Source organism: Idiotropiscis lumnitzeri, chromosome 4 (assembly GCF_059441095.1).
Source record: "Idiotropiscis lumnitzeri isolate Australia: NSW breed Sydney's pygmy pipehorse chromosome 4, RoL_Ilum_1.0, whole genome shotgun sequence".
Classification (NCBI taxonomy): Eukaryota; Metazoa; Chordata; class Actinopteri; order Syngnathiformes; family Syngnathidae; genus Idiotropiscis; species Idiotropiscis lumnitzeri.
Window position 1 is genome coordinate 19860741 of NC_142394.1, and position 24809 is coordinate 19885549.

Consider the following 24809-nt stretch of genomic DNA (forward strand, 5'->3'; position numbering starts at 1 on the left):
CGCGGCAATGCAGGTGACTCACATCCATCCACATTAAAGCACAGAATTCATTGGCTATCGCCCACAGAAAAGTCAAAAAAGAAAATCCACCGAGGACTCCAGTTTCATTAGTTGACATGAGATTGGGTGGGCATGCCTGCCATAAGAAGATGCATGAAAAAGTTTAAAGGACCCAAGCCTGTCATTGGAGAGGAAGCAGGCAGTTTCACCCAGCAACCGGCCGGCCATGTTGGTTTGAGGTGGCCATTTTGGGTAAATTCCAAGGGTCTTTGTGTAAAAATCCCCAGAACCCATGCCAAATGTGGCACATGAGTTCTGTCATTTTGGTTGGAACAGCAATTTTAGTGTCATTTTGGATGCTTCCATCAGCCCTTCAATGGAAATTATTCCCATTTAAAACCCCAAACCCATATGAAGTCTGCCATTTTGGTTCTAAGTGACCGTTTGTAAGTATATTTATTTATTTTATTTATTTTTTTTTTATAACCGAGGGGTACTCCAAAGAAATTCAGCGACGAAACCAGTTTAACTTAGCAAGCTTAAAATTGGTAAGCATTTCTATCACAAGTGGACAAACTAAAAAGTCTCAAGCAGCAATGTCCGAAAAAACACAGTCTGTTATGTTGGTTTGAAGCGACCTTTTATGATGATGATGATGATGATTTTTTCTTTTTTTTGGGGATGTTCCCACCAGTTTCATTGATTGACACAAAATTTTGTGCGAATGTCCAACAGGACGCGCGAGTCAGCCATTTTGAGCAAATTCCTGGGCATACCAAAAAGCGCCCCGATCAGAAGCCTGAAAACCAAACAGCTTGGGTGATGCTAAATTTGCCTATGCCAATGTGGGCGCCAAAATTTGATACTCATTTTGAGGATTCAACATGCTACATTAAATCTTGTTCTTTGATATCCCAGATTAGCTTTCACCCTCCAAGCACTGATTAAAAAACTGCTACAAGCTGCAGCGTGAGAATTAAAGGTTTCCTGTCTTGACTGGAGTGCCAAATGATTATCAGTTAGCTTTTTCAACATGGCGTTTTTTAGGAAAAATGCTGAGTCACTCTTCCGCATGTAAATGTCGAGTTGTATCCCACACAACATGCGTGCACTGTCTGTCTTTTTCGTCATGCAGCTACTGCTTTGTCAGCTGGAGTCCTCCTCCCCCCCATCTTGCAAATCCTCATCTATGAGTTACCCTCTTTTTTTCTGAAGTGCAACAGCGCTATCTAGCGACCATCTTTGGCACTATCGCCTGTTTAGCTACTCATTAGTGCTCTCTACTCTCTGTCCGCGATCAAATAAAAATAGTTATAAAGAAAAATCAATTCCCTCTCACAGGCCCCATTTAACCACATTATGGTTCACTTTAATTCCCATGTTTTTTTAAGACTTTTTGCTAGTTTTGTCTCATTCTAGTGTGGATATTTAATAGATTAACAGCGGCTGTCACTTTGACACGTGTTACATGTTTAGCTTGGCACAGCAAAGTGGCGTGTGACGTGTGACGTGTGTTAGTGGCGGGAGGAGAGACCCGGAAGAGAAGGTCGTGTTGAATCTGAAAGGTAAAAAAAAAGGATAGATGACAATAAGAGGAATCCGTTTTAGCTTCGCGAATTGACCCCTCGTCGTCCGAGTCGCGTCCACCACGCTGACTGCAGTCACTTCGCCCCCACCACGGTTTGGAGCTGAGAATACTGACACAAGCCTGATAGAGGAAGGTAACACACGACGCACCAATGACTCATTTTTATCAGGATTATTATTCCTTTTTTTTAGCGCCTCTTCTCCTCTGGCAACGAGTTAGAAAAAAATTAGATGATGGGTGGTGACAACCAGGTGCTAAAAATGCAAACTGCAATCACATTAATTAATGCTGCAATTGGAGGTAAATGCCTCAGATGGAATACGTTGAAACGAAAATGGCAGACTTCCTCTTTGCTTTGACTTTTGTCTCTTAATCATGCACAGTAAATTTACGAGTAAAATGTATTCTAAAAAGACTATTTGGTCCTAATAAAATTTTCAGGGCAAATTTTACCCGGAATGTATTACTCCTCAATTTTACTCGGATTACTGGGATAAAATGTTATATTTTGGATAAAATGTATGCTATGAAATTTACTGCGTAGACATGAGCGCAGAATTTCGTGTTGATTGGCAAAATTGATAGTCAGGGGTTAATTTAATTAATATTCCCTTTATTAGTCCCACAATGCGGAAATTCGAGATTCAAACCCAGCCCTCCTGGGGAGACTGGGTCCTGAACGCGGCGCCTTAGACCACTCGGCCATCCTGACAATAATTCTTTTTCTAAACTTTACGAGAATCCTGGTACTTTACATCAAACTGCCGCCGACGTGCAAAAAAGCTTCACGATTTAGCATCACTCATCTGTCTCGAACAGCCGTACTTGATTTCAATTTGAATTCAATGGTGCAAAGTTTGTTCAAGTGCAAACCAGGAATTTCACCTGAAATGTGCTGTTTCAAACCTACATGGACGATCTGTTAATTTCGCGCATGATTGAATTGCGCACCCAATTTAATGTTGATTGATGAAATTGGAATTTATTTGTCGATGACCCCAAAAAGCTCTAAAAGGGCCTTGGCACTGACTGGTGCTCGAAACATATCGTTAAATTAATAACTTCCTGTCTACAAGTAACGTTTCTAGTCATTGCAACTGTACATTCTCCAGAAATATGCAGTAAGTTTGTCAGAGACAGAGAGATCAAGGGGGCAGGTCGACATAAAGAAGTCAAGATATTTCAGTTGTCTCGACTCCCCCGAGCAGGAGGAAGCGTCATGTCGGGAGGTCGTGTCAAAGGAGAGCGATAGGGGACGCCGCCAGGGGTTGTCGACCATGCATTTTTCATCACGTGTCGCTTTTGAAACGACTACAGCAGACAAGTGTGAAGAATTTAAAAAACGGCTGACCACTTTCCTGCTTTTTGGGGATGAGTTTTTGAGACTTTTTTTGTGGATCTACTCATGAACGAGCTTACCAAGTTTTGTGTTTGTTAGTGGCACTGACTTTGGGGCCTGAATTTGTGGAGTTGCCATATGAAGTTTTTAAATTAGGGATTTTGAGACTTTTTTTTTTTTTTTTGTCGAGACATGATACGTATATATTATTAAATAGATACTCCAAATGTTTAATTTCAGAATTTCTTGTTTAGTATATACTGCATCGTTCAATTATGTTTAGCGTTTAGAAATTATGTTTTAAATTAGGGGTTTTGAGACTTTTTTTCAGTCAAGTCATGATACGTACGTACACTGAACCTTTCATGTTGCTAAGTGAAACTGACTCTGACTCTAAGTTTGGTTATTTCAAGTAAGCGAGATTGTTACAATTTGGGTTGCTTCTTGCTAGTTTTTATCATTTGAAAACAACAACAGCAGATATAAAAAAATATGACCTTAGAGTGGCCGAGAAAAATAAAATGGGTTCCACTTGCAATCGCAGCAGCCCAGTGTGTCCGGGCCAACATGCGCCCCCTCATTTAACCACAAGAGGGCAGCAGAGTAACTTTCAAAATGGCTCCATCGATTGTATTTAGTTCTCATGCTGGGGCCTCAGCACTAGATGGCGCTGTTTCAATGTAGAACTGCTCTGGGTCACAATTATATACGAATTATAATTGACAACTATTCAATAAAATAACAATTCGTTTTAATACATTTTTACATTTATACTACAAGCGTAGCTTGGGGTTGATTTAAAAAAATAAATAAATAAAACTGCAAATTTTAATATGTAGCACTAAGCAAATAAAAATCATCCAATTAGTAAATTAATAGCAACTAATGTAATGAATAATTAATTTTTCCAATCATTGAGACGATTATTTTACCAATATTTTTTAAAAATTACTTAAATTATCAATCACTTTTCATTTAATGAGATATATTGATGGGAAAAAACGGTTTAAAAGGTTTGCATATAGTTTAACTGGTAATGTACAATTTTGATCATATATGCTAAATCATTCTTTTTAAATTCTACTATCGCTATTAATAAAAATAACCAATTATTTGATCAAATTAATAAAAATGCTATATGTATATGTAAAAATGTTTTGTAATAGTTTTATTTTTTTATTTGATAAATCAACTGGGTAATTTATGTAAATGAATAAAAATGAATCGACGAATGGGAATAAATACATTTTAATCATCTGCTCTACTTGATTCATCACGTGTTCCTAATGGTTTGGCCAAATGGTTCGAAACATTAAGAACATCTCTCAGTATGGCACAAAGTAGCTCCACAGCTCACAACTACAAGTAGTCAGTGGACTCGTGTGGAAGCATGCCACACCCAGAGGACTAGCCGGGAATCCCTCATTTCCTGTTTCTAGTTTTTTTTTTTTGTTGTTATTTTATTCCGGTTCACATTCACCGGAATATTCCTCTCATTGTGTTCCTGTCTCTATACATGAGCTGCCATGGATGGAGGACATTTTGTAGCTGTGCTAAGATTTTCCATCACGGTTCAAAAGCAGCATCCATACAGGAACACGTGAGGGGAAAATTGGAATTTGCAGATCTTTCCGGCACTACCGGCCAACAAATGTGGGCCAGTCACTTTTCAATTTCAAGCCACTATCCGTTTAGTCGGCCAATTTACAGCACGATGGTAGTTTGCATGTGATAAGATTTAGGGAGCCAGTTGGGACACACTGGAGCTGCAAATATGTCACTACTGCAATCGACTATTCCTTTGTCTTACTGCAGATGTTTAGAGTAGACATGCTTCAGGAAGATGATAGCAAACAAACTTGTTAGTGTGTATGTGAAGAAAATGAAATCATGCTTTCTCAAATGTTTGCTTGACCCCATGACATATAATAAATACATTTTAAATACAGAAATTAAGCATTGTTTTGGTAATTGTCAGATTTTATTTCTGTAACTAAACAATGTTTTATCGGACGATGCCATTTGTACATTGTGGTACGATTATGTCATAGCTCCCTGCAAATATAAATTGTTTCCATTAATCTTCAAACAGACGTAATACAGTTTGCGTGTTTTTTCTTCAATAAGATGCGTCAAATAAATAGAACTTGAGCTTCGTGGGTCACCCACTAAAAGGATTAAACGGGCAGAAATTGCCCAAGTAAACCATCCCGTGACATGTAAATGAATTAAAGAGACTCGGAAATAGGCCGAAAACCGTAACCGGCTCGACCCGCATCGCCCTTGAGCGACACGCGGAATTTCAATCACAGCCTGGCGGCGATGTACATGCTAACAATACATTGTTCACTTCCCTCACTTATGTGGCCGGGGGAATTTTTCATCAGACATAGACATTGTTTTTCCTGACACATACAGATTGAGGAAACAAGATTTGTTCAGATGTCAGCATGCTGGGTCACAGCCGTCATGCCATTCCTCTCCATTGATTGATTTATTTACCAGGTGGCATTTAATGGAAACAAATTCGTTCTGTGACCTGAAAACACACGTCGCCCTGGGGGTGTATGGGGATGGGATAATCATCCATTTTTTTCCCAGCAAATCAAACAAGTAATGGTCAAAGCTTGTAAGGCTTGGTGTACACTGTATGTTTCATGATGAAAGTCACACGCAAGATAGCGGCCCAATGTGCTTGACGAGACCAGCCAATAAAAATGAAAGATGGATTGCACTGAAGATGGCTTCATTCAGTAAAATCCATGAAGACAAAGGCATGAGTTACATTTCTAGTAAAAACAAAAAAAAAAGAAGAGCGAAAAAATTGCTTTGTGAGTGTGATGGGCCTATTGCATTTGTTTGATGCCCGACCATCTTATCATATAAAATAAAACCACTGGTTGCTTTGGTATTCAGTAATGTACTGTGAACAAAGGTAACACTGATGCATTCCCAGAAGGCCCTCAAGGCTCAGACGGTGCACAACCGCGTTTGATCCACGGACATGGCATATTGCGAAACCTGCTGTTATTTTAGCTTCCTTTGCTTACCTTCAAACGGAGATGACTCAAAGGTTCAGTAGCGCACCAAATATTTCACTTTGCTCGTTGAAGCGTGCCAAGTTGGCTTTGACAAACAATAAAGCAGCGAGCGGGACGACACCGGGATAAAGAGAAGTGGGCCACGCAGAGAAAAAGGAAGAATGAACATGTCGGGACGGAGACGAATTAATATCAAACTTCAGACATCAGTTCACCCACCCCAAAGGCACATCCATCCTACAATATTTTCAACTTTGCCAAAAACCTTCAAAAGGAAAATTCCCTCGCGGCCAGGTCGCGTTTTTTTGCAGCTTCAGGTATTTTTTTTCTTTTATAGCAAAGCTTTCTGATCACTCTGTCACTGATGATTCAGTTGGCTTCATTTATGTGCGAGGGTGCGCCCTGTTATGTTACGATATAATATTAATGAAAGTAAACCCACTCCGTTCTTGAATCCGGCCCTGCGAGTATTTACATTATCAAGAATGCTGTAACATTTGTTGCATTAAGTTTTTCTTTCCTCATCTCATTTGTCTTCAATGAATCCAACATGCATGTTTTTGCACATTTTCAGTATTCATCCTATAAAGATGTTAAATAATTGGTTGTACTAAAATATTATTAGTGTAATACATCATTATTAATTAGTTTTGTTTGTTGTTCTATGAGTTATTAAATAATTGCGTAATCTATTTATTGTAGTTACTAAAAGAAAATATTTCGTTGTATTAAATTATTGGTTCCTTAATCGTAATAAATTAAATGCATAGGAAACAAACATGAGCATTGTGGATTATTTTATGATTGAAATTGTATTTATTTATTTCTTTTTTAACAGTTTTTTTCCCTTTACCTTATGTACAAATAGCTTGACCCATGAGTCCCTTTAGAACAGGGGTGAGCAAACTTTTTGATTGGCGGGCCACAATGGGTTCTAAAATATGAAAGAGGGGCCGGACCAGGAGCAGATGTATGGAGTGTTTTGGTAACCTCACCTCGTCAGAGAAAAAAACCCATTTAATTTTAAATCAAAATGAACAAAAGCATGACAACAAAATATCTGTCTTTGACACACCACAATATTTAGAAAATAAAACATTAACAAGGTTTATTCATTTCATTTTTTTCAAGTTCGGCGGGCCGGATTAAAACGTTTAACGGGCCGCATGTGGCCCCCGGGCCGTAGTTTACCTACGCCTGCTTTAGAAAAATTTAATGTGGTGACATAAATGTGCCCGACCTTAGTTTTCGGTAACTTGGAAGGGTTTGGCAGGTTGTGCTCTGAAAAACATCCTCAGTTCGCACGGTCACCACCACAAAGTTTTCAATCAGCTGTAATGACACAGTACCAATGCTGAGTCTTACATGACCCAACCTCCAAATCACAGACAATCATGTCTGTGTGTCCGCTAGCGAAAATAAGTTGAGCAAACTATTATTATTATTATTATTATTATTTATTTTTAGCTGAAAGCGGACCGCAATCCGAAAAATACAAATATCGGATCGGGACACCACCATATATATGTTTGGCTTTGTGCATCCACATAGATGTACAGTAGCTGAATAATTATATAGGCAGCGCTATGGGAACTGGATGGTTTCTTTTGTAATACAAACACGTAGGAGCTGGGACCATGCTGGTTCACTAATGCGGGTGCAAAGAGGTTAGAATAACAACCGCATGAATGAGCGTCACCGCCACTAGAAAATATCCCGTAAAGCCCCTTTTGACTCCCAGAGCACACAACAGTAGCGTACGCTTCACTTAAGACTTGGATTTCGCTGCCTAACCACTATGAGACATTTGTCGCTGTCCTGTGAAAAACACTTATGTCCATTTTTAAAATTTAATCCCAATATTTATTTCCATTTTTTTTTATTTTTATGCATAATATTACAGTACATACATAGACACATACATATAAAATATATGTTTTAATAATACTGAGCGTTGGTCCTAAAAAACACTATACATTTAATTTAACTGTAAATTTATATATATTACACCGTTTTTGTATTGGAACTCTTGATAGAAAGGTGTGGGTGTACCTAATGTGGCAGGTGTGCACACAAACTCATTTTAAATGCATTCTAACATGAATTATTTCTGCTTTATTCCTCCTGGGGTTGAATTAATCCACTTGTGACAAATCTGTCAATTGACTGAATCTGTCTGATAAGTGAACTACGGTACATATGTACGTACTGTATATGGTACTCTACCCGTACATAAAAATCCCAAAATAGTTATTGGGAGTAATAAATGAGTGAATGTTGATGAACACAACACATTTTGTTTTGTTTTTATAAATTATGCGAGAAGCCATTTGGTCCAAAAGTTACATTCTATTCAAAGTTACCGTCTGTCCCACGCTGTCACTCGGTCATGTTGACGACTTGGACGCCGTGAGCATTAGCGTATGTAAGGAGAACCTGGGCTCTCCGCTCGATGACGTCGATGAGCTTGTCGATGCCGGGCCGCCCCCCTCGACTCTCCCAGTAAATTTGATCTAAAAAGAGCGACTGCAGCAACTTCTGCCGCAGTCCGCCGCTCCTCAGCACCGAAACGGCACCATCGGGCAACCTGGACAAAAACAATGGGACATGCGACCAATCAAAAAATGTTAACATACTGTATTCTCCATTATTCACTGAAATACTATATTGAAGTGAGCTTCATTTGGACAAAAGTAGTGCTTTGCTGCCATATTGTGGCATCTGTAGGCAACTGGACACCTTTTATTTTTGCATTTTTTTTAAATGAAAAAGTTGACTGCTACTCTGGATTGTCAACATTGAAAAAACTAAGCTCTACATGATGTAAAAAGGCTTTCCATGCAACAAAAAAAATAATGAGATTATGGTTTTTTTTGGTTGTTTTCGAAAACCACGTTGGATTCACTGCTAATTAGTTCTAATTAGTGACTGCAAATAAGCAGAACCTCGTTCAAGAAAAAAAAAAAAATAATTCCGGGCAGAGATACACATTGGAAGCACATTAGCATTCTGTTTCTCATTAGCAGTCTAAAAAAATAATGATAATAAGGGTGGGAAAAGATCACTATCAGCTCGTTAACGCATTGCTTTTCCTGTATGAAAAAATAGAAAACAACTGATTAATTAATTGTCAGTTTTGCAAATTGCTGTAATCAATCTAGAAAAGATTTCAGAATTGAATGAATTCTGACTGGCCAGGGTTCTTCCTGGTTCAATGTGAGACAGAGGGGGGTGGAACTCATTATTAGATATAAAATCGTTCGCCCATTTCCCTCGAGTAAAAATCATTTTTAAATCCAAAACGCCACAAGAAACCAATCCAATCCACTTACTCCTTGATCCCCTCCAGCAGCATGAAGTCCAGATTGTCCTCGTTGTGGTCAAAGTAACCCTTGTTGACGGTGAATACCAGATGGCGCGGGTTGTGACGTCTCTGGAACGTATCAGTCAGTCGGATGCCGTCGCGCTGCACGCATTCAAAATGGCGGCCGGGTTCCGGGCACCCATCCTGTTGCCGGGGTTTGAATCCGCAGCAGTTGGGATCCAGACGCTTATGAATCTGCAGCGAGGGAAGGAAGTGGAAGATCCAGTTTGTTAACGCTTCCTCAACTCAATTCGAGTTATAGAGCACTTTAAAATCAATCATCGCTGTATATGAAGAAGGGCTTGCTGCACATGGAGCAAAATCACGCAAGCACAAACAAATGTGGCAGCGCTTTGGACCAACTGGAAACGCTTTAGGGAGGACTGGCTGACTCCAAAATAAAGTGCATTACAGCCAAGCTGTAACGAAGGCATGGATTATTGTTTTTAACAGGTATTGAAAAACGAGAGGCTTTTCCTTAGCCCAGGATGAGAACGCTGGATTTGACAACAGAATACATTTGCCGGACCAATTTCAAATCACTGTCGAATTTAAAACCCAAGTGCGAGTGTTGGTTTTAGATAAGGAGCCATGGCGCTCATGGTTTCTTTTTACTGAAATTCAAGATGTTCAGCCTTCCAAGCCTTGATTTGCTCTAAACAGGAGAAATGTGGCCTGAAGAAGAAATCCTCCTTTCCTGTTTTCTTAAGATTGAATCCAGGGGCAGCAAATACAATGAAAACAGCAGGGGCCCCAAAATTGAACCCTGTGGAACACCATATTGTATAATTACATACTTCTTGTACATTTCATGTGGTGGCAACTAAGAAAGTACAAATACTTGCTAATTGTACTTGAGTAGCTTTTTCGGGTATTAGTACTTTACTTGAGTATACATATTTTCCCACAACTTTTTACTTTTGTTCCTGACATTTGGATTATTTCCTACTCTTTTGGCACAGTACTTTTTTAAACCTCTGCTGACGACGACAACCTAAAATGATGTAAACAGAGAGTGGTTAACTCAACCATGGTTGAGAACTTTATTGATTGTTAAATTTTTTAAGTAAATGGCTTGAATCAAGACTGCTGCTCCAACCAGTATTTTTTTTCAAACAAGTATCTGCATTTCTCCTTAAGTACAGAGAAAGCACTTTTGCCACCTCTGTATTTTGGCAGATGATTACGATGCGGAGCGGCAAACACTATCAGCCTGTGCCTGTTTGTTTTAATAAAACCCAAAACTAACAGGCATTGTATTGTATCCCAGTTTTTATGAAACGTGCTCCACTCGCTTCCACTAATAATCACTTGACAATTGATGGCTATTAATGATTTCCCCACCAAAACGGAACATCAGATTGGACTTGACCACCATATATATAAACAGTATATAGACCCTCTTTGTTCTAAAATGGAGAAGAGGGTTTATTTGGACACGCCGGCAAACTTGGTAGCAGCATGACGCCCGCGACATACACGCACAGACAGACTACTCTGGAGCAGGGATACGAGATAGAAGGTTGAGGACAGGTGCCAGAAAGTAACAATCGGTACTGTGAAAACCGATGCTCTATTTTCTTTGCTTTTGAATCCGTGGAAGATCCAATTAAAACCTATAAGACGATCAAGGTTGGAGTGAACCCGTTGATTTGCGGCGCAGCTTGCAAACCCAACGGTCTGTAACTTGGGCTTTAAATTGGACAGTGACTTGTAATTGGATCGACAAATTGGTCCAGTAGTTAAGTCTGGCTTATTTTACCTCAGGCAACCGGCAGGACGAAAGCCTTTTCTAACACAGCTGCACTTTGAACACACATCCATTCCTTCATCACATCCTAGCCAGATTCCTGTAATCTACTGTGCTTTGGAGTCAGCCAGTCCTCGGTCAAACGTCTTCAGTCAGTTCTAAATGATGCCGTCCACTTAATTTAATTGTCTCAAGTAAGAGAGAGCACATACTGTAACTATTATCTGAAAAAAAGTTCCTTTGCTGTCCATTTTTAAAATCTGCTTTAAAACTAATTTTATTCCTTCACATTCAACACATGAGACTTGAGCCCTTATCTGAGTGTTTTACTTGTTTTCATTGTTTTAGCTTTGTTATTGTTTTTACTACTTTGAAATATGTTTGATTGTCGTAAGATTTTTTGGCGTAATTTCTAATCATGTACAGCACTTTATATAAAAGTTGCCATTTATCATTCTTTTTACAATTAATTAATCGCCTAACACTACACGTCAATGTTCACTCAGTGGCACCACCCGGAAGGTTACAAAAAAATAATCCCCTTTCAGTTGAGCTCTCAAGGCATTGTTGCCGTTCTGTCAAGAAAGTGAATGAAATGACACTTTTCCATTAAACGTCCAATTTGCTTGACCTGATGTTGCTCGATTATGAGAAGACTTATCTGAGTATTTGCAGAAGATGGTTCATCTCTTCACAATCAGAGATGATCAGATTAGCTTTGGTATATAGAATTGTTCTTTTTCTTTAGCTTTTTTTTTTTTAAATAGCATGCATCGTTCAGTTACCTGTAAGAGAAAATCGAAAAGTGCCAGTTTGCTCCACTCGTAGTGGTGGACGGCGGAGCAGCCTGACTCAGGCTTCGGGGCCACGTTCTGAACCCAGCACCTCTGTTTTAGCGACCTCTGGTACTGGGCCCATGTTAGGCTCACCCCATCCGGGTCGAGCGATGCCTCCGACGCCATCACTGGACTGGGCTGGCCATCTTGACAGGGAAGACAACAGAATGAATACTTTAACACCATACTGTGTTTGCTGCATCTACTTAACTTACTACCTAAATAGCTATTTATATTTTTAATTTTACATTTATATTAACAGCCATTATTTCGCTATTGACTTTAATGTCGAGTCACCCGCCAAGTTACCTTTTCAGTTTGTGATCCTTCTTACTAGCCACTGACATAACTATCTCATTAACAGCTTAGATTGCTATTTAGCTATTTATTTATCTATCAAACACTTATTTGTGGTAAAAGTGAAAGTATTGGCGTAAAAAGTTGGAGTAATACAAACCCCAACACGTGATTTTTGTTTAAATGCCTTTAAGGACATGTTTATTATCAACTTTTCAGATTTGCAACATTCAGCAATGCTCTGAACTACTCATTAAAAAAAAAAAATCAATCTTAGAATATGAACATCTTTGTTTTTTGTATTCTAAAAAAGCACAGGGAGCTCGTTGGTGAAAGCGACGTCTGATAAAGGGAAATGAAAATGTCAACAAAAAGCTCTCTCAAGCTGTGGAATTTTGCAAAATTCAATACAATTGAAGAGTTAAAGCCTTCATTTGTTATCTTAATCTTAAATTAGCGACTGACCAGCAGGTCACTAAAACTTTACAGCTCAAAACAAGCCCGTTTTTAATTGATCACTTATCGGCAACTGGATTTTTAAAAATGGCCGATGTCGATGTGCACCAGAAGCCAAATCGGACGATAATCGGTCTATTACTACTCCTCAAACAAATTTAACTGTTCAGCTGGCTACCAATTGAGCTTAATTGTCACCGACATACCTATCTAGGTATAAAATAATAATAGTATTGATGATGATAATAATAATAATAATAATTAATAATGGGACAATTAGCTGCTCAGATGTTCCAAAGCCAGGTGGGTAGGTATGTTTGCTAATGAAAATGAAACTTTATTGATGCTAGATGATGTTTTTCTTATTTTGCTTTGTGTTGCAACTTAGGACATCCGTCTCACAGTTCCGGACCCGGAGCTTCGAATTTCAGCTCCACCCTTCTTATGTGGAGTTCTCATCACATTCCAAAAACATGCTTGTTGGGTTTCTTGAGCAAACCAAATTGTCCTTAAATGTGAGTGTGGAATGTGGATAGGTTACTGTGTGCTGCCTGCCAAAAGTGATGTATAGAATACTTTGACTTTTACCAATTGTTAAGTAACTGAAGTATCTGTACTTCTATTTCTGCTCTTAGTACTTTCACCACCTCTGATTATTTTACTATCATTTAATTTAATTTAATGGCCCACCGTGTAAGAAGGCCAACTTCCGGCTCACGGCCGGCAAAGTTCTGTTGAGTCCGAGCACTCGGTCCAAATGGAAGGCGAACACCTCCACGGAGTCCCCCGGGCCGAGGGAGAGTCCGAACGCCACGTTCGGCTCCTCCGAGCGGGTTCCCTCGAAGATCAAGTGCGGCCAAGGAGCACCTTGTGGTTGTTCGACGCGTAAAACTTTGGCACCGGCGAGAGCGCGCATGGTGCCGACGTCGTGCGCGCTCAGCCACGGCGGAGGAGAGCGGCTGTAGATCCGGATCGAACTCACGGTAGGCTCCGTTTCGGATCCATTCTGCGAGTTCAAAAGCGGAAGTATAGTTCGTTTCACTTTCCTCCGCAGTTTGGGTCGAACCGTGCCGCGAATGTTGGCCGGCTTGAGGCGCTTGGATTTGAGGGTGATGTACACCACGTTGGAGCGGGTCGGAACCGCTGAGTCCTGGTCCAACAAATCCACATTCAACACACCCCTTGGCGTGACTTGGTTTGATCCGGCTGTAGTCCAGGTGGGGCTCCGTAGAGAGAGGTCATCTTGGGTGAAAAACAGATATAGGGCGCAAACAAGTGCGGCTGTTAAAGTTCTTTTGGGAAGAAGGCACCTCCGCAACCAGAGTCCAGACGGGAGATCGACGCAGAGGCGGTGGAAGCGATTCTTCCGAGCCATTTATGTTCTTGGCATGGTGGACCGAGCCGAACTCCAACTGAGGGAGGTTTGGGAGTGTTGGGCTGACCGGATGCAACTGCGCACTGGAAACTCACTCCTGACCCACATGGACCAACCAGAACTTTTTTTTTATACTTCTTATTCCCACCCAACAGAATACGTATGGTCCCCTTTCGGCGGATGAAACATCCAATAGACATTTACTTTACTTCATTTTCATTTTGTTTTACAGTTCTGTGTCGTGTCAGCACACTGAATGTTTCAGTTCAATAAAAAAACAAAATGATTTTTTTTTTTTTAAACGGCAACAAGAACACGTCCATGTTGTAATTTTATTCTGTAATATTGCAACTTTTGTTGTTGCAATTTTCTCACAACACCTCATTATTTTCCCCTTATAATCTTGCTGTTCCTTCTCATATTGTTGTGACTTTATTATTGTGACAATATTAATATAAGTTGTCTCGATTTTTTTAAATATTGCATTAATATTAATATTGTGCTATTTTCGGTGTTTTTCTGTAATACCACATTATTGTTCTTATATTGTGACTTTATGTAATGTATGTATCTATGTACTTTATTATACATTTTAAGGAGGGCAACATAATTTACAAATGTTTGCTTTTTGCCTTCTAACGGGTTCACTGACTTAAAAATAATGTTACGTTTGCTCATGTTCCATGTCATTGTAACTGGTTGGTCGTAGCTGAATGGCACTCATTTGCATATCTTTTGATTTATTCTAAATTTAAAATGCCAACCCACGAGTAAGCGTCAATAGAAACCAAAGGCGACATCTACTGGTGGATGTTGAATTAATGACAAAAAAAGTGGCAAATATTTCAACATGCTGGAAAAATAACTCGAGTTCACGAGGGAGGAAAGGTTGGCGCAACACTTTGACAGGATTTCCTGAAGTGGATGCAAACTGGCTTATATATAGACCCATTGTTTTTGTGCCACCCGGCTGTGGATGGATTCTCCTCTCAACATGCTGCATACATCAGTAATAAAGAAAGCATCGCTTTGATTGGCAAATTGTCTTCTCTCTGAAATCAAGAAGGTGACGGTAAACTGGCAATTGTCCATGTGATGATAGCTCCTGTTGCCGTGGCAACGCCTTCTCATCAACTCTATACACTGTTGAAAAAGGATAATGAAAACTTGTTAGCACAAGGGTGGGCACAAATCTTGCAGTTCAGGGTTGCCCCTTTTGTGGCGCGGTTACATTTTTCTGGTAAAAGCCCATTTTTTTGCTCGTAATATTACAACACAGCATGGATTTTCTTTTCTTTACACAAATGCTTGCATTTATATTCTTATAATGGAAGTTTTCTTCCTCATTATATTCTAAACATTTTCATAACATGACATCTTTTTTTAAAACATAATTTCCATTGTCATAACATACAGATTTTTTTCCTGCATTGTATTATGACTTAGTAATTTCTTTTTACACAGCATATTTATCCTAATGTTGCTTTCTAATATTATAGAAATGCAACTTCTTTTTACTATTGCAATTGTGTTTTCCAACCATTTCCTCATAATTCTGTGGTTACACTCAAGTTGGTAAAATTGAAACTTCCATTAATTATATTACATTGTGACTTGTCTGCAACATAATTTTATGATATTGCATTTCTTTCCTCATAACATTGTGACTCCCCCCACAATTTTGCAACATTATTTATAAGATAATGACAATACTACAACATTTTTTCTTGCAACATTTTGATTTTAATCAGGTGACAGTACAACTGCATTGCTTGTGTACTAAAATCAACATGAACATTTTCAATGGGAATTTTCCTTACTGAGTTTAATCAACAATCTGCAGTCGATCCAGATTCAATTTGATTACAGCTGCTGTCTCCGCATAACACATTTAATTTTAGGTTCCGGGCTTTTTTAACAACCTGAATTACCTGGGTCAATATAATTAGACCACCCTCCTGCTGACTTTTTGTTTCATAAAACCCAATTAACACTGCAGGGAGAGGGGGACAAGATTAATTTAGCGCTGCCCCCTGCTGGCGCTATTCGCGCTGTAATTGGTTGATTGATAGCACCTGCTGAAAAACCCACTCCATCACGCTCACCTCCTGTGGACTTGAACCCCGGTCGAATCGACTGGCCTGGGTGTCACGTTGAATTTTGGAACATGCTTGCGGCCGAATGTGCTTTACTTGTCATCCCACTTTTGATCGCCTGTTGCCATGGCAAACAAGCAAACGCAACAGGTTTGAAAGAGCCGAAAGTAATTGTTAAACATGGAGATTTTCTATTCTCTGATAATGTCTTTTTGGTCTTCCCCTTTGAAGGTGGCTTTGGAGATGAAGAAGTCGAAGCAAAGGGGAGAAGCGTTTCTTTGAACTCCACCACTAATATGACGCGTTTCACCTGCGGAATCATCGCAAATTTGGCTTCTGTGCTGCTGTATGGAAGCAGTTTTGTCCCGGTTAAACGGATCGAGACGGGGGATGGTGAGTGCCATTGATTTGGATTTCTTTACTTGCTGTGTGGGAAGGGCGAGGCACAAAGGCCTTAAATTGACAATTGAAATGTTTTGTCCCCTCCCCCCCATTTTTCTTGTAAAAAGCAAATTCTTAATGACATTATCCAAAACAAGTATTTAACCCCCCCCCCCCCCCCCCCTGAAAATGGGAACTGTGTATATTATTCAAAATCAATCGGTTTCTTGTGTTGCAAATATGTTGGCAGGAGATACCGCCATCATGTCAAATAAAATATTGTTTGGTATCAAAAATTGCAATTAAAATGACCAAATGAGGTTTTGTCTTGGTCTTCTTGTTGAATGCAACTCAAAATAAATGTTTCCTGTTGCCACAATGTTTGATGATGCAATATTCTAGGTCCGAGGTCACCAAACATTTTGGGAACTGACTATTGGCTATTGATTAATTCCAAGGGCTACAAGTTTGAGTAACATTCCTGAAGTAACAAATTTATTTAAATTGTATTTACGATCATTAAAAAAAAAAACTACAACACCAGATATGACTGATTCAACCTCAATACTTTTCTTGCTGAAAGATTTGAAAGTCCTTCCACCTTGTCCAATATTCCTTCAAAATTGACGACTAGTGAGGACTCTCTCCATTAATGTCTCTTTGAATTACAGTGGTTTAGTTATGTCTTTGTGATATGGCAATTTACAGAAAGGATTTCCTCAAACTTGCAATTTTGGACTGCAATCATATTGGATATTTAGATCAGAACACATTGCTTCCATTTCTATCCTCAACTGAAGGACTGTCATTTCCCTCAGTGTCCTGGTTAGTGTCATCTCCACTGGCTGGGGGAAAAAAAAAAAACTTTGGTGTTACATTGCTGAATCAATAATCGCTGGTTGTAATATACTGCCCCCTATATGAGTCATGGAAGGCATCTTTTTTTAAAGCACGTTTCATACTGCACATATTTAAAAGTGCAACACTTAAAAGCACTTGACATTCATCCATTATCTGAACTGCTTTCCCTCACAAAAGAGTTGAAAACATCTTATTAAAATTACGAACAAAATGAACAGTACAAGAACATGATTTTGGAGATGATTTATGCTAAAAAAAATTAAAAAATGCCCATAAAGACCTTAAAAAAAATTGGTTTATATCCAGTCATTATTTTCTTAAAATATTCAGGGCCCAATCCATTATGCCATTTATAGAGCAATTGCAGAATTTTAAAATCTATTCCACATCTTCAAACCTTTAGGGCTAATGTATTCTGATCTCTTTGACCAAAATTCAATTGGCCCACTCGAGTTCTCATGGACTCCATTATAGGTTGTTAACAATGACAGAAGAAAAACTGCACCACAAGGTAGAAAGAGTCCCTATTAAATGATTACAGCACACTTGGTCCTTCGATATAATTGCATGTGTGGACCATGTGGCTGTAAGATTGTTGTTTGTCTCCTCACAATTGCCTCAAGACGTTTGTTGTATTCTTTTGGACAGGAATGTTTTTCCAGTGGGTGTACTGCATAGGCATCTGGTCAGCGGCCATGGTCGGAGACGTGATGCTCCGCTCTCCCAAATTCCATCCTTTTGTGATGCTCGGGGGTGTCATCTGGGCCACAGGTATGAGATTGATAGTGTATATCTGAGTGAACAGTGGATGTAGAAAGTCGACCCACCCCTGTTTTTTTTTTTTTTTTAAACATTAAAAAAGAGAGAAAAAGAGCGATCCTTAATGTAAAAAAACGAAAATTCTGTTAATGTGACCGATAACCTGTGAATCTGAATAGAAATCAAAATAAAGAAGCAAAACAAAAGTGTGCACACCCTCCTACTGTAACTGTAGGCATTGTTCTATTCAGAATTAACCCATCACATTCAACTTGGTGTGAAAGATGGACCGGAATGTGTTGATTACGATTTTTGTAGTCGTCAAATCTGGATGGATCCAGATTTAATATCGTCTCCTTCCAGATGAGCCCCACATCTTGCTTGCAATCGGTAGCCATGGGAAATCAAATTGAGCTTGTTACTCACGGTCCTCTGCTTTACAGGGAAGCTAAGGTGAGCACACCGGAGTCCATAATGTGTTCATCAATAATTTCGACTTTTTGAGCGTGAAGTCCAACAGTGTTCATAAAAAGAGACAGTATTTTGAAAAGCTGCCGTGATGAATTGCTTCGTTGCTCGTATATTGTAAATGCACAAGATGACGACGATGACGGTCAGCCTGAAAATTTTGTCCTTGTGTGTAATTTTCAGGCAGCGTGATGATTGTCACCATCGTCAAAGCCATCGGCCTGAGCTTGGGAATTTTAATCTGGGGCTCCTCCAGTTTGCTGATTGGCTGGGCCACTTCAAGGTGATTTCATTTATTTTGAATTCATACGCCGCTGCTTGAGTTGTATCTGATTTGCCGTCGTACGGCTTAAGGTTCGGCTGGTTCGGGATCACCCCCGAGGATGTTTCGCAGCCAGTGTTGAATTGCTGTGGCGCAGGATTGTGTTTTCTCAGGTAAACTATTGACTTTTTCAAGTACCCTGCAACAAGCAAATACAAGACATCTTCAAATTGAATTCTTGTCCAGACAAATTCAAGACGAATAAGGGTTTTTTTCTGACTAGTGTTTTTCCTTCCAGTGGCATCATCTTTTTCTTCGTGAAAACGGATGTGCAACTGCATCCCGATGCTGAAATTGTTCCATTACTCATTGACAGGGTAGGTACCTGTTGCTCATGACATTCCCACAAGCATCAAGGGTGAACATTTTTTTTGTTGTCGTTATTTTGTGTCTCTTGCAGCGAACATCCGACACCTGCGGCTCGACATCATCCAAATTCTGGATCGATTTTGTCGGACCCCAGCGCAGACGCTTCATGTGAGCTAAACTCCATCTATTCAACAGCCCAGAAACGACAATAGCCCCAATCTCAGTGCAGCACACACACAAGCCCTGGGTGTACTTGGCTAAGATCGATCAACACTACTAGATTCCTCACCATCTCATTTCGCATATTCAGTTCCTCCCCTTTGTTACATGTGTGGTGTCCCTCAAGGTTCAGTTTTGGGTCTCCTACTTTTCCCCCCCCCCATCATCTGTCTACTTCAATTGAGTCTGAAACATCAATGCACTATCATTCATAAGTAACTTAAAAAATGTAGAGTTTTGGATATTGGACTTATGGGTCAAACTTCAAGATGGACCTAAAATCAACTCTATCCTTCCAACTTGACCTTCTCTAAACTCTCAAATGCAAATGTTCAACTAATCAATGATTCAGCAGTGCACGTTTTGCCCAGCTTGCTGTTCTCCAATAAGGCGCAAATTGGCGACCCACTGTGGTAGCCCCCCACCCCTGCCCTACAATAGTTCCAGACAGCCATTAAAGTTAGAACAGCTGACAAAAAAAAACAATGTCCTAATTTTTGGCACGTGACTTCACAAGCGTTACAAAGACTCAGTTAGACGTTAATGGGCGATACGCGCTTGAGCCACGGACAGCAAGTGGGCCTCACGTTTGCGTCATTATCTGGGGAGGCTGTTAGCGAAAGGTGTATTGTCGGTAAATGTCAAAGGTTGAAATTGAACATGCTTTCTTGCCTCTTAATTATCTCTCTTAGGTGTGTTGTTTCAAAAATTGTCAATTATTTGTGTCTGTGGGGAATGCAAGCTATGTGAGCACAAACTCAATAAAAGCTGAAAGCAGGGGTGAACGGATTCCTTGCACCCCCACTTCGGTGAGGGCGAGAGGATGCTTGATCAAGCTCTCAACCTTGTTGACCTAGTTTATTCGAGGTTGGGGTTTTATGACAAGTCGTTACGCTTTGACGCCACAAACTCGCACAAAATCTCAAGGTTGAGTCCATTTTTGAAAGATACCTGGAAGTGAGCCCCAGTGGCAGACTTCCCGTGTCTTTTCAGGCATTGGTCCTCGAGACATTTTCGGGGCTCGACTCAAGGTTAGATTGGCCCACCAAATTTCACAACCAGTGAATCTGCTGACAGGGGCTGAATTTTCAAAAATGTGCCTTTAGATTTCCAAAATGACCCAAAGAGGTCCACTTTGAACCAAAATGGCCACCTTTCTGTTTGTTTTAGTGGATGGCTTCTTGAAGTTTTTGTTGATCTACTTTTGACAGACATTGTCAACAAATTTCGTCTTGCAAATTGAAAATGTTTTTTTTTTCACAATCGTGCACTATTAGAGCTCCAAAATGGCTACTTTAATCCAAAATGGCCAACAGCAACAGATTTTCATCTTAACTCATTTACTACTCGTCCAGCTAAATGCACTTTTTGTCTTCTATAGCCGTCAATGGCAGTGAATGAGTTAAGAGGTGGAAAGAGTTTATGGGGTTTGAATTTTCAAAATTGTGCACTTAATGATGATTTCCAAAGCGAAATTATCACCAGAATGAAGGTGCCTATCAAATATGATTTTAGTATGAGATGCACATTGTAGCTGGCAATGTTTGACGCCTCCATCATGGCCTACTTGTCACCGTCTTCAGAGGCTACCTGCTGGCAGTGCTGGCGGGCATCTTCTTCGGCTCCTCCTTCACACCAATGCTCTACATCAAGAGTCATTCGTCATGCCGCGAAAGCATTTTCCACGGCGCCAGCGTTTACGGTGCGTATCATTGGACACGGAGTGCAAATATGTCCCAAAACGTGTTTTGTTTTGCTCCCCGCAGAGCTGGATTATATCTACACCGAGTGTTGTGGGATATTTGCGGGCAGCACGATCTACTTCGTCATCTATTGTGTTGCCATGAAGAGCAGGCCGAGGATCTACTCCAGAGCTGTTCTGCCGGGTCAGTCTGATAATTGCGGGATGAGTTTCCACTTAAGTCCCAGACCACGTTGAGTGGCTTTATCCGTCTTTTCCATGCATTTCCATGTGGATCTCATCCATAAATTACTGTCCTCAGCACTACGCATTAAATGTCCAAACTTGTTTTATAGACAGCCATGGAGCAAATAATTAGACCACTCTTTGTTCAGTTTCTTGATTATTTTAAATGGCTGGTGCAACTCGCGGTACATTTTCTTTGGAAATATAATGGTGAGAAAAATATTCTCAGTTGGTATCGAGCCGTTTTCCATGGATTTCTTTGTCCGGAATTGCTTAAGCTCTTAAATCAATGGCTAGAGCAATTTACTGACAAAGATGCTTTTAGGCATTTCTTTTCTACTTTAAGTGCTGGTCATGTGATGCGACTTTTGTGGTCCTGAGGAACTGTAAATAATGGTAGGGTAATTTTAACAATAGACACTCCATTAACCCTGAAAAAAGATGGATGTGTTTTTCACAGTGGAAGCGAAGTGCACACACACACAAAATTTCATGGAAACTAATGCTTTGAGTGGTGAGACAAACTTGATGCGTTTCGTTTGATCGCTGACTTTTTATTTCCCCAAGACTCATCAGGCGACAAAGCTATGAGTCAGTTGACCTTGTGTCTCACAGTGATCATCACTTATAAGGACTATTTTAACTGCCAACGGGGCGCCCGTCTTGCCGTACTTCCTGCTTTGTCGTTATTCAAAAGAAACAATATGACGTTTACGAATGAAAGTGTCCCAATTTCACTTTGTATTCGGTGAACGTTTGAATGTTCTCAGATTGTCACTCACATTTGACCTATTTTGGCACATTGCCTGAATTTTCTTGTTGAAACATTTTTACTTTTTAATCCATTATAAGTTTCTTTTGGACATTCACATTTCAAGTTTTTTATTTTCTGTCAAGCAAGAGTCCAATTATTTCCCATATTTTTAATTCAAATTATTTGGGCTGATTAGATTACCTATTTATTTTTTTTATTCATACAATCTTTTTGGAATTCATCATAAATTGAGTCGATCTCTATCCTTTTAATTTAAATCTCGATTAACAACATTCATTGTAATTTAAGTTTGAAAATGGTTACAATTTTGCCGTTCAAATCCAAAATTGTTGTTTTTTTTTTTTTTAAACTTTTGAAACCTGATTCACTCTTAATTTCTCTTATGTTCACATTATTTCCTTTGTGGCCATCCAAGTTTAAAATTAAACTCTAAAACAAAAGAAAACCCTCCATTTTAATTTTCATGGGATGCAATAGTTAAAAAAAAAAAAAAAAAATCTTCAAGTGTCTTAATTTTTTTTGTTCAAATGATGCAAATTGCATTGCTTGCAGGCCTGCTGTCGGGGTTGATGTGGTCCTTGGCTACATACTGCTGGGCCCTGGCCAACAACTACTTGAGCGCCGTGGTCACCTTTCCCATGGCGACAGCAGTGAGTACGCTTACGAGCCATTCAGACGGACACTCCTTAGTCACGTTTTGGTGTTACGAGTCAACTCTGATAGTCGTGTTCAATTGATCATGTCACCAGTCGCCTCAATTTTTTTTGCGAATCGCTCTTTTTGTGCTCAGGCCACAGCAATAGCTCTTACTTTGGCACCAGATGGTGCTACTTTGGCAAAATTAATTTTCATTTATCTGCTTTTGAGATTTCCTGTTTTGTTCGTGGTCCTTGAATGCATCTCAAGTGCAGTTGAAATGATGTCGACTGTTAGTTTCTTAAAATTTGTGCGTATATTTCTGTTTGCCCATGTGTGATGCTTTGTCAGTTCATGCTAGCATGTTATTGAGGCTATTATGTTAGCTTAATACGCTGAATGAGAGTCCTGCGAAGGTGGTTTGTCTTGAATAATTTAGCAACGTAACGATCATCATGTAACATTACATTGCATGCATTGCATTTTTTTTTAATTGGCTTGCGCTTGATATGAACAATTTTTCATTACTATTAAATGCTTATGTGTTTTTATTTGTGGTTTAACATGTTATTTTTTTATGTAATGACTGTCGTATTTTCAAGCTTTTTCATTTATAGATTTTAACATGATTGTTTTACATTTGCACTCTAACATTGCTCATTTTAATTATCAAGGTTTTTTCTTGTTTATGATCAGAGATAGATAAATCTTATCATGGTTGTACATTTTTCATTCAATGCGTGGTTGCACTGTATTGTGGGTTATACTGAAAAATGAATTGCATTCATTTGCATTTAAAATTTGTTTAATTCTAGTCATTTATGTACAGCTTTATTTATTTTTTTGAACCTTAATTATTTTTTTTTCCTGTGAGTGTGGCAGGCTGCAACCCGACGAGCCACCCATTCCGAAGTAACATCAAAAATAGCGCCCATGCTTATTTATCTGCATTAGTTGCATTCTTTCCAACCTCCTGCCAGCCGTCCAGCGCTACTATCTCAATCCACCAGCGACTCCGATCCTGTTTTTGCTCAAACTCAAGCAACCTGAACAGTCACACTTGGCTCGTATAAATGCCTTATTTCTTTTCCTTTTTTCTTTTTACTCCACAGACACCGCCGTCCTTCGTAATAACTTGATTAAAAGCAAATCTTTCGCTTAGGCTCGCTGTGCTGTGCTGATAATATTTTGATTTTTCTCAATGTCCTCTACAGGGAAACGGGCTGGTTGCGGCACTCTGGGGAAGCCTCCTGTTCGGCGAGATTAAGGTGAGAAAAATTGTATATAAAGACGCTTGTCTATATATGTCAGCCACAAGTATTCTGTGTACGCCGCTGCTTCTTTCCTTTATGCCTTCTGTGATTACACCAGCTGAACTTCCTTTCATAAGAACCACGATCGCCTCATTTCTTCCTTTTTCATACCATCCTTGTTGCCTTTCATTCCTTTCTCATCACCTCTCACCATTTTTCCCCCTATCCTTACTTCCTTTCATAAAGCCTTGTTAACCTTGCGTTTTCTTCCTGCCAAATGTCCTTGACTCCTTCCTTGCATCCTTTTTTGCTCCTTCATTTCCCCCATAAATTCTTTTTTCTTTTCCTGTCTTCCTTCTTTCCTTGCATACTCTCCTTGTTGCCTTCCTTCCTTGAATTGGTGTTTCCTACCTTCATCCTTCCTTCCATAAATGTCCCTTCTTCATTTCATTGATCCCATAAATCCTTGTCGTCTTTTTCTTTGTCTTCTTTCTTCCTTCAAACAGGTGTACAAATAACATCACTGTTGTTTTTCTCTTCTCTTCAGGGGTTGGTGAACTGCGTCGTCTTTTTGCTGGCATCCTGTGTGGTGCTGGCGGGCTCCTTGTTGACAGCCATGTCCACTTTGTGATTTATACATGAATACATGGCTTGTATGAACAGTACAACACTTTCCTTTTTTTTGATCCACTGCAAGCAAGTGACATGTTTTGAATCAGCTTCTGACTAATAAACATCAACAAATCTCTCGAATGAA

General features: G+C 39.5%; 2 protein-coding genes and 1 long non-coding RNA gene across 3 annotated transcripts; 2 read left to right on the forward strand and 1 right to left on the reverse strand.

The window, feature by feature from the left end:
* The first annotated feature begins 1473 nt into the window (after positions 1-1473).
* On the forward strand, positions 1474-14830 carry LOC148338488 (uncharacterized). Its single transcript, XR_015842897.1, has 3 exons — positions 1474-1721; positions 13060-13654; positions 13726-14830. It is a non-coding gene; the product is annotated as an uncharacterized LOC148338488 (long non-coding RNA).
* Positions 7985-14138, reverse strand: gask1b (golgi associated kinase 1B). The gene is made up of 4 exons (XM_088294133.1): positions 13362-14138; positions 11868-12064; positions 9301-9527; positions 7985-8555 (listed from the first exon to the last, which is right to left on the reverse strand). The coding sequence occupies exons 1-4, from the start codon at positions 14044-14046 to the stop codon at positions 8348-8350; spliced, it is 1317 nt and encodes a 438-aa protein (XP_088150259.1). The 5' UTR covers positions 14047-14138; the 3' UTR covers positions 7985-8347.
* Positions 14831-16104: 1274 nt separating the features above from the next.
* Positions 16105-24809, forward strand: LOC148338490 (transmembrane protein 144-like). The gene is made up of 12 exons (XM_088294031.1): positions 16105-16292; positions 16374-16535; positions 18033-18155; positions 18795-18894; positions 18966-19046; positions 19172-19250; positions 19334-19410; positions 21045-21163; positions 21228-21347; positions 22716-22813; positions 24014-24067; positions 24600-24809. The coding sequence occupies exons 1-12, from the start codon at positions 16214-16216 to the stop codon at positions 24681-24683; spliced, it is 1176 nt and encodes a 391-aa protein (XP_088150157.1). The 5' UTR covers positions 16105-16213; the 3' UTR covers positions 24684-24809.

Excerpts from the sequence above, each read along its gene's own strand:
- gask1b (XM_088294133.1), bottom strand. The coding sequence starts at position 14,046 with ATGGCTCGGAAGAATCGCTTCCACCGCCTCTGCGTCGATCTCCCGTCT. Across the intron at positions 9,528-11,867 it reads TTTTCGATTTTCTCTTACAG|ATTCATAAGCGTCTGGATCC; the intron begins GTAACTGAACGA and ends CCCTCGCTGCAG. Across the intron at positions 8,556-9,300 it reads CTGCTGGAGGGGATCAAGGA|GTTGCCCGATGGTGCCGTTT; the intron begins GTAAGTGGATTG and ends GTTTTTGTCCAG.
- LOC148338490 (XM_088294031.1), top strand. The coding sequence starts at position 16,214 with ATGCTTGCGGCCGAATGTGCTTTACTTGTCATCCCACTTTTGATCGCC. Across the intron at positions 19,047-19,171 it reads GCAGGATTGTGTTTTCTCAG|TGGCATCATCTTTTTCTTCG; the intron begins GTAAACTATTGA and ends TTTTCCTTCCAG. Across the intron at positions 19,251-19,333 it reads TTCCATTACTCATTGACAGG|CGAACATCCGACACCTGCGG; the intron begins GTAGGTACCTGT and ends TGTCTCTTGCAG.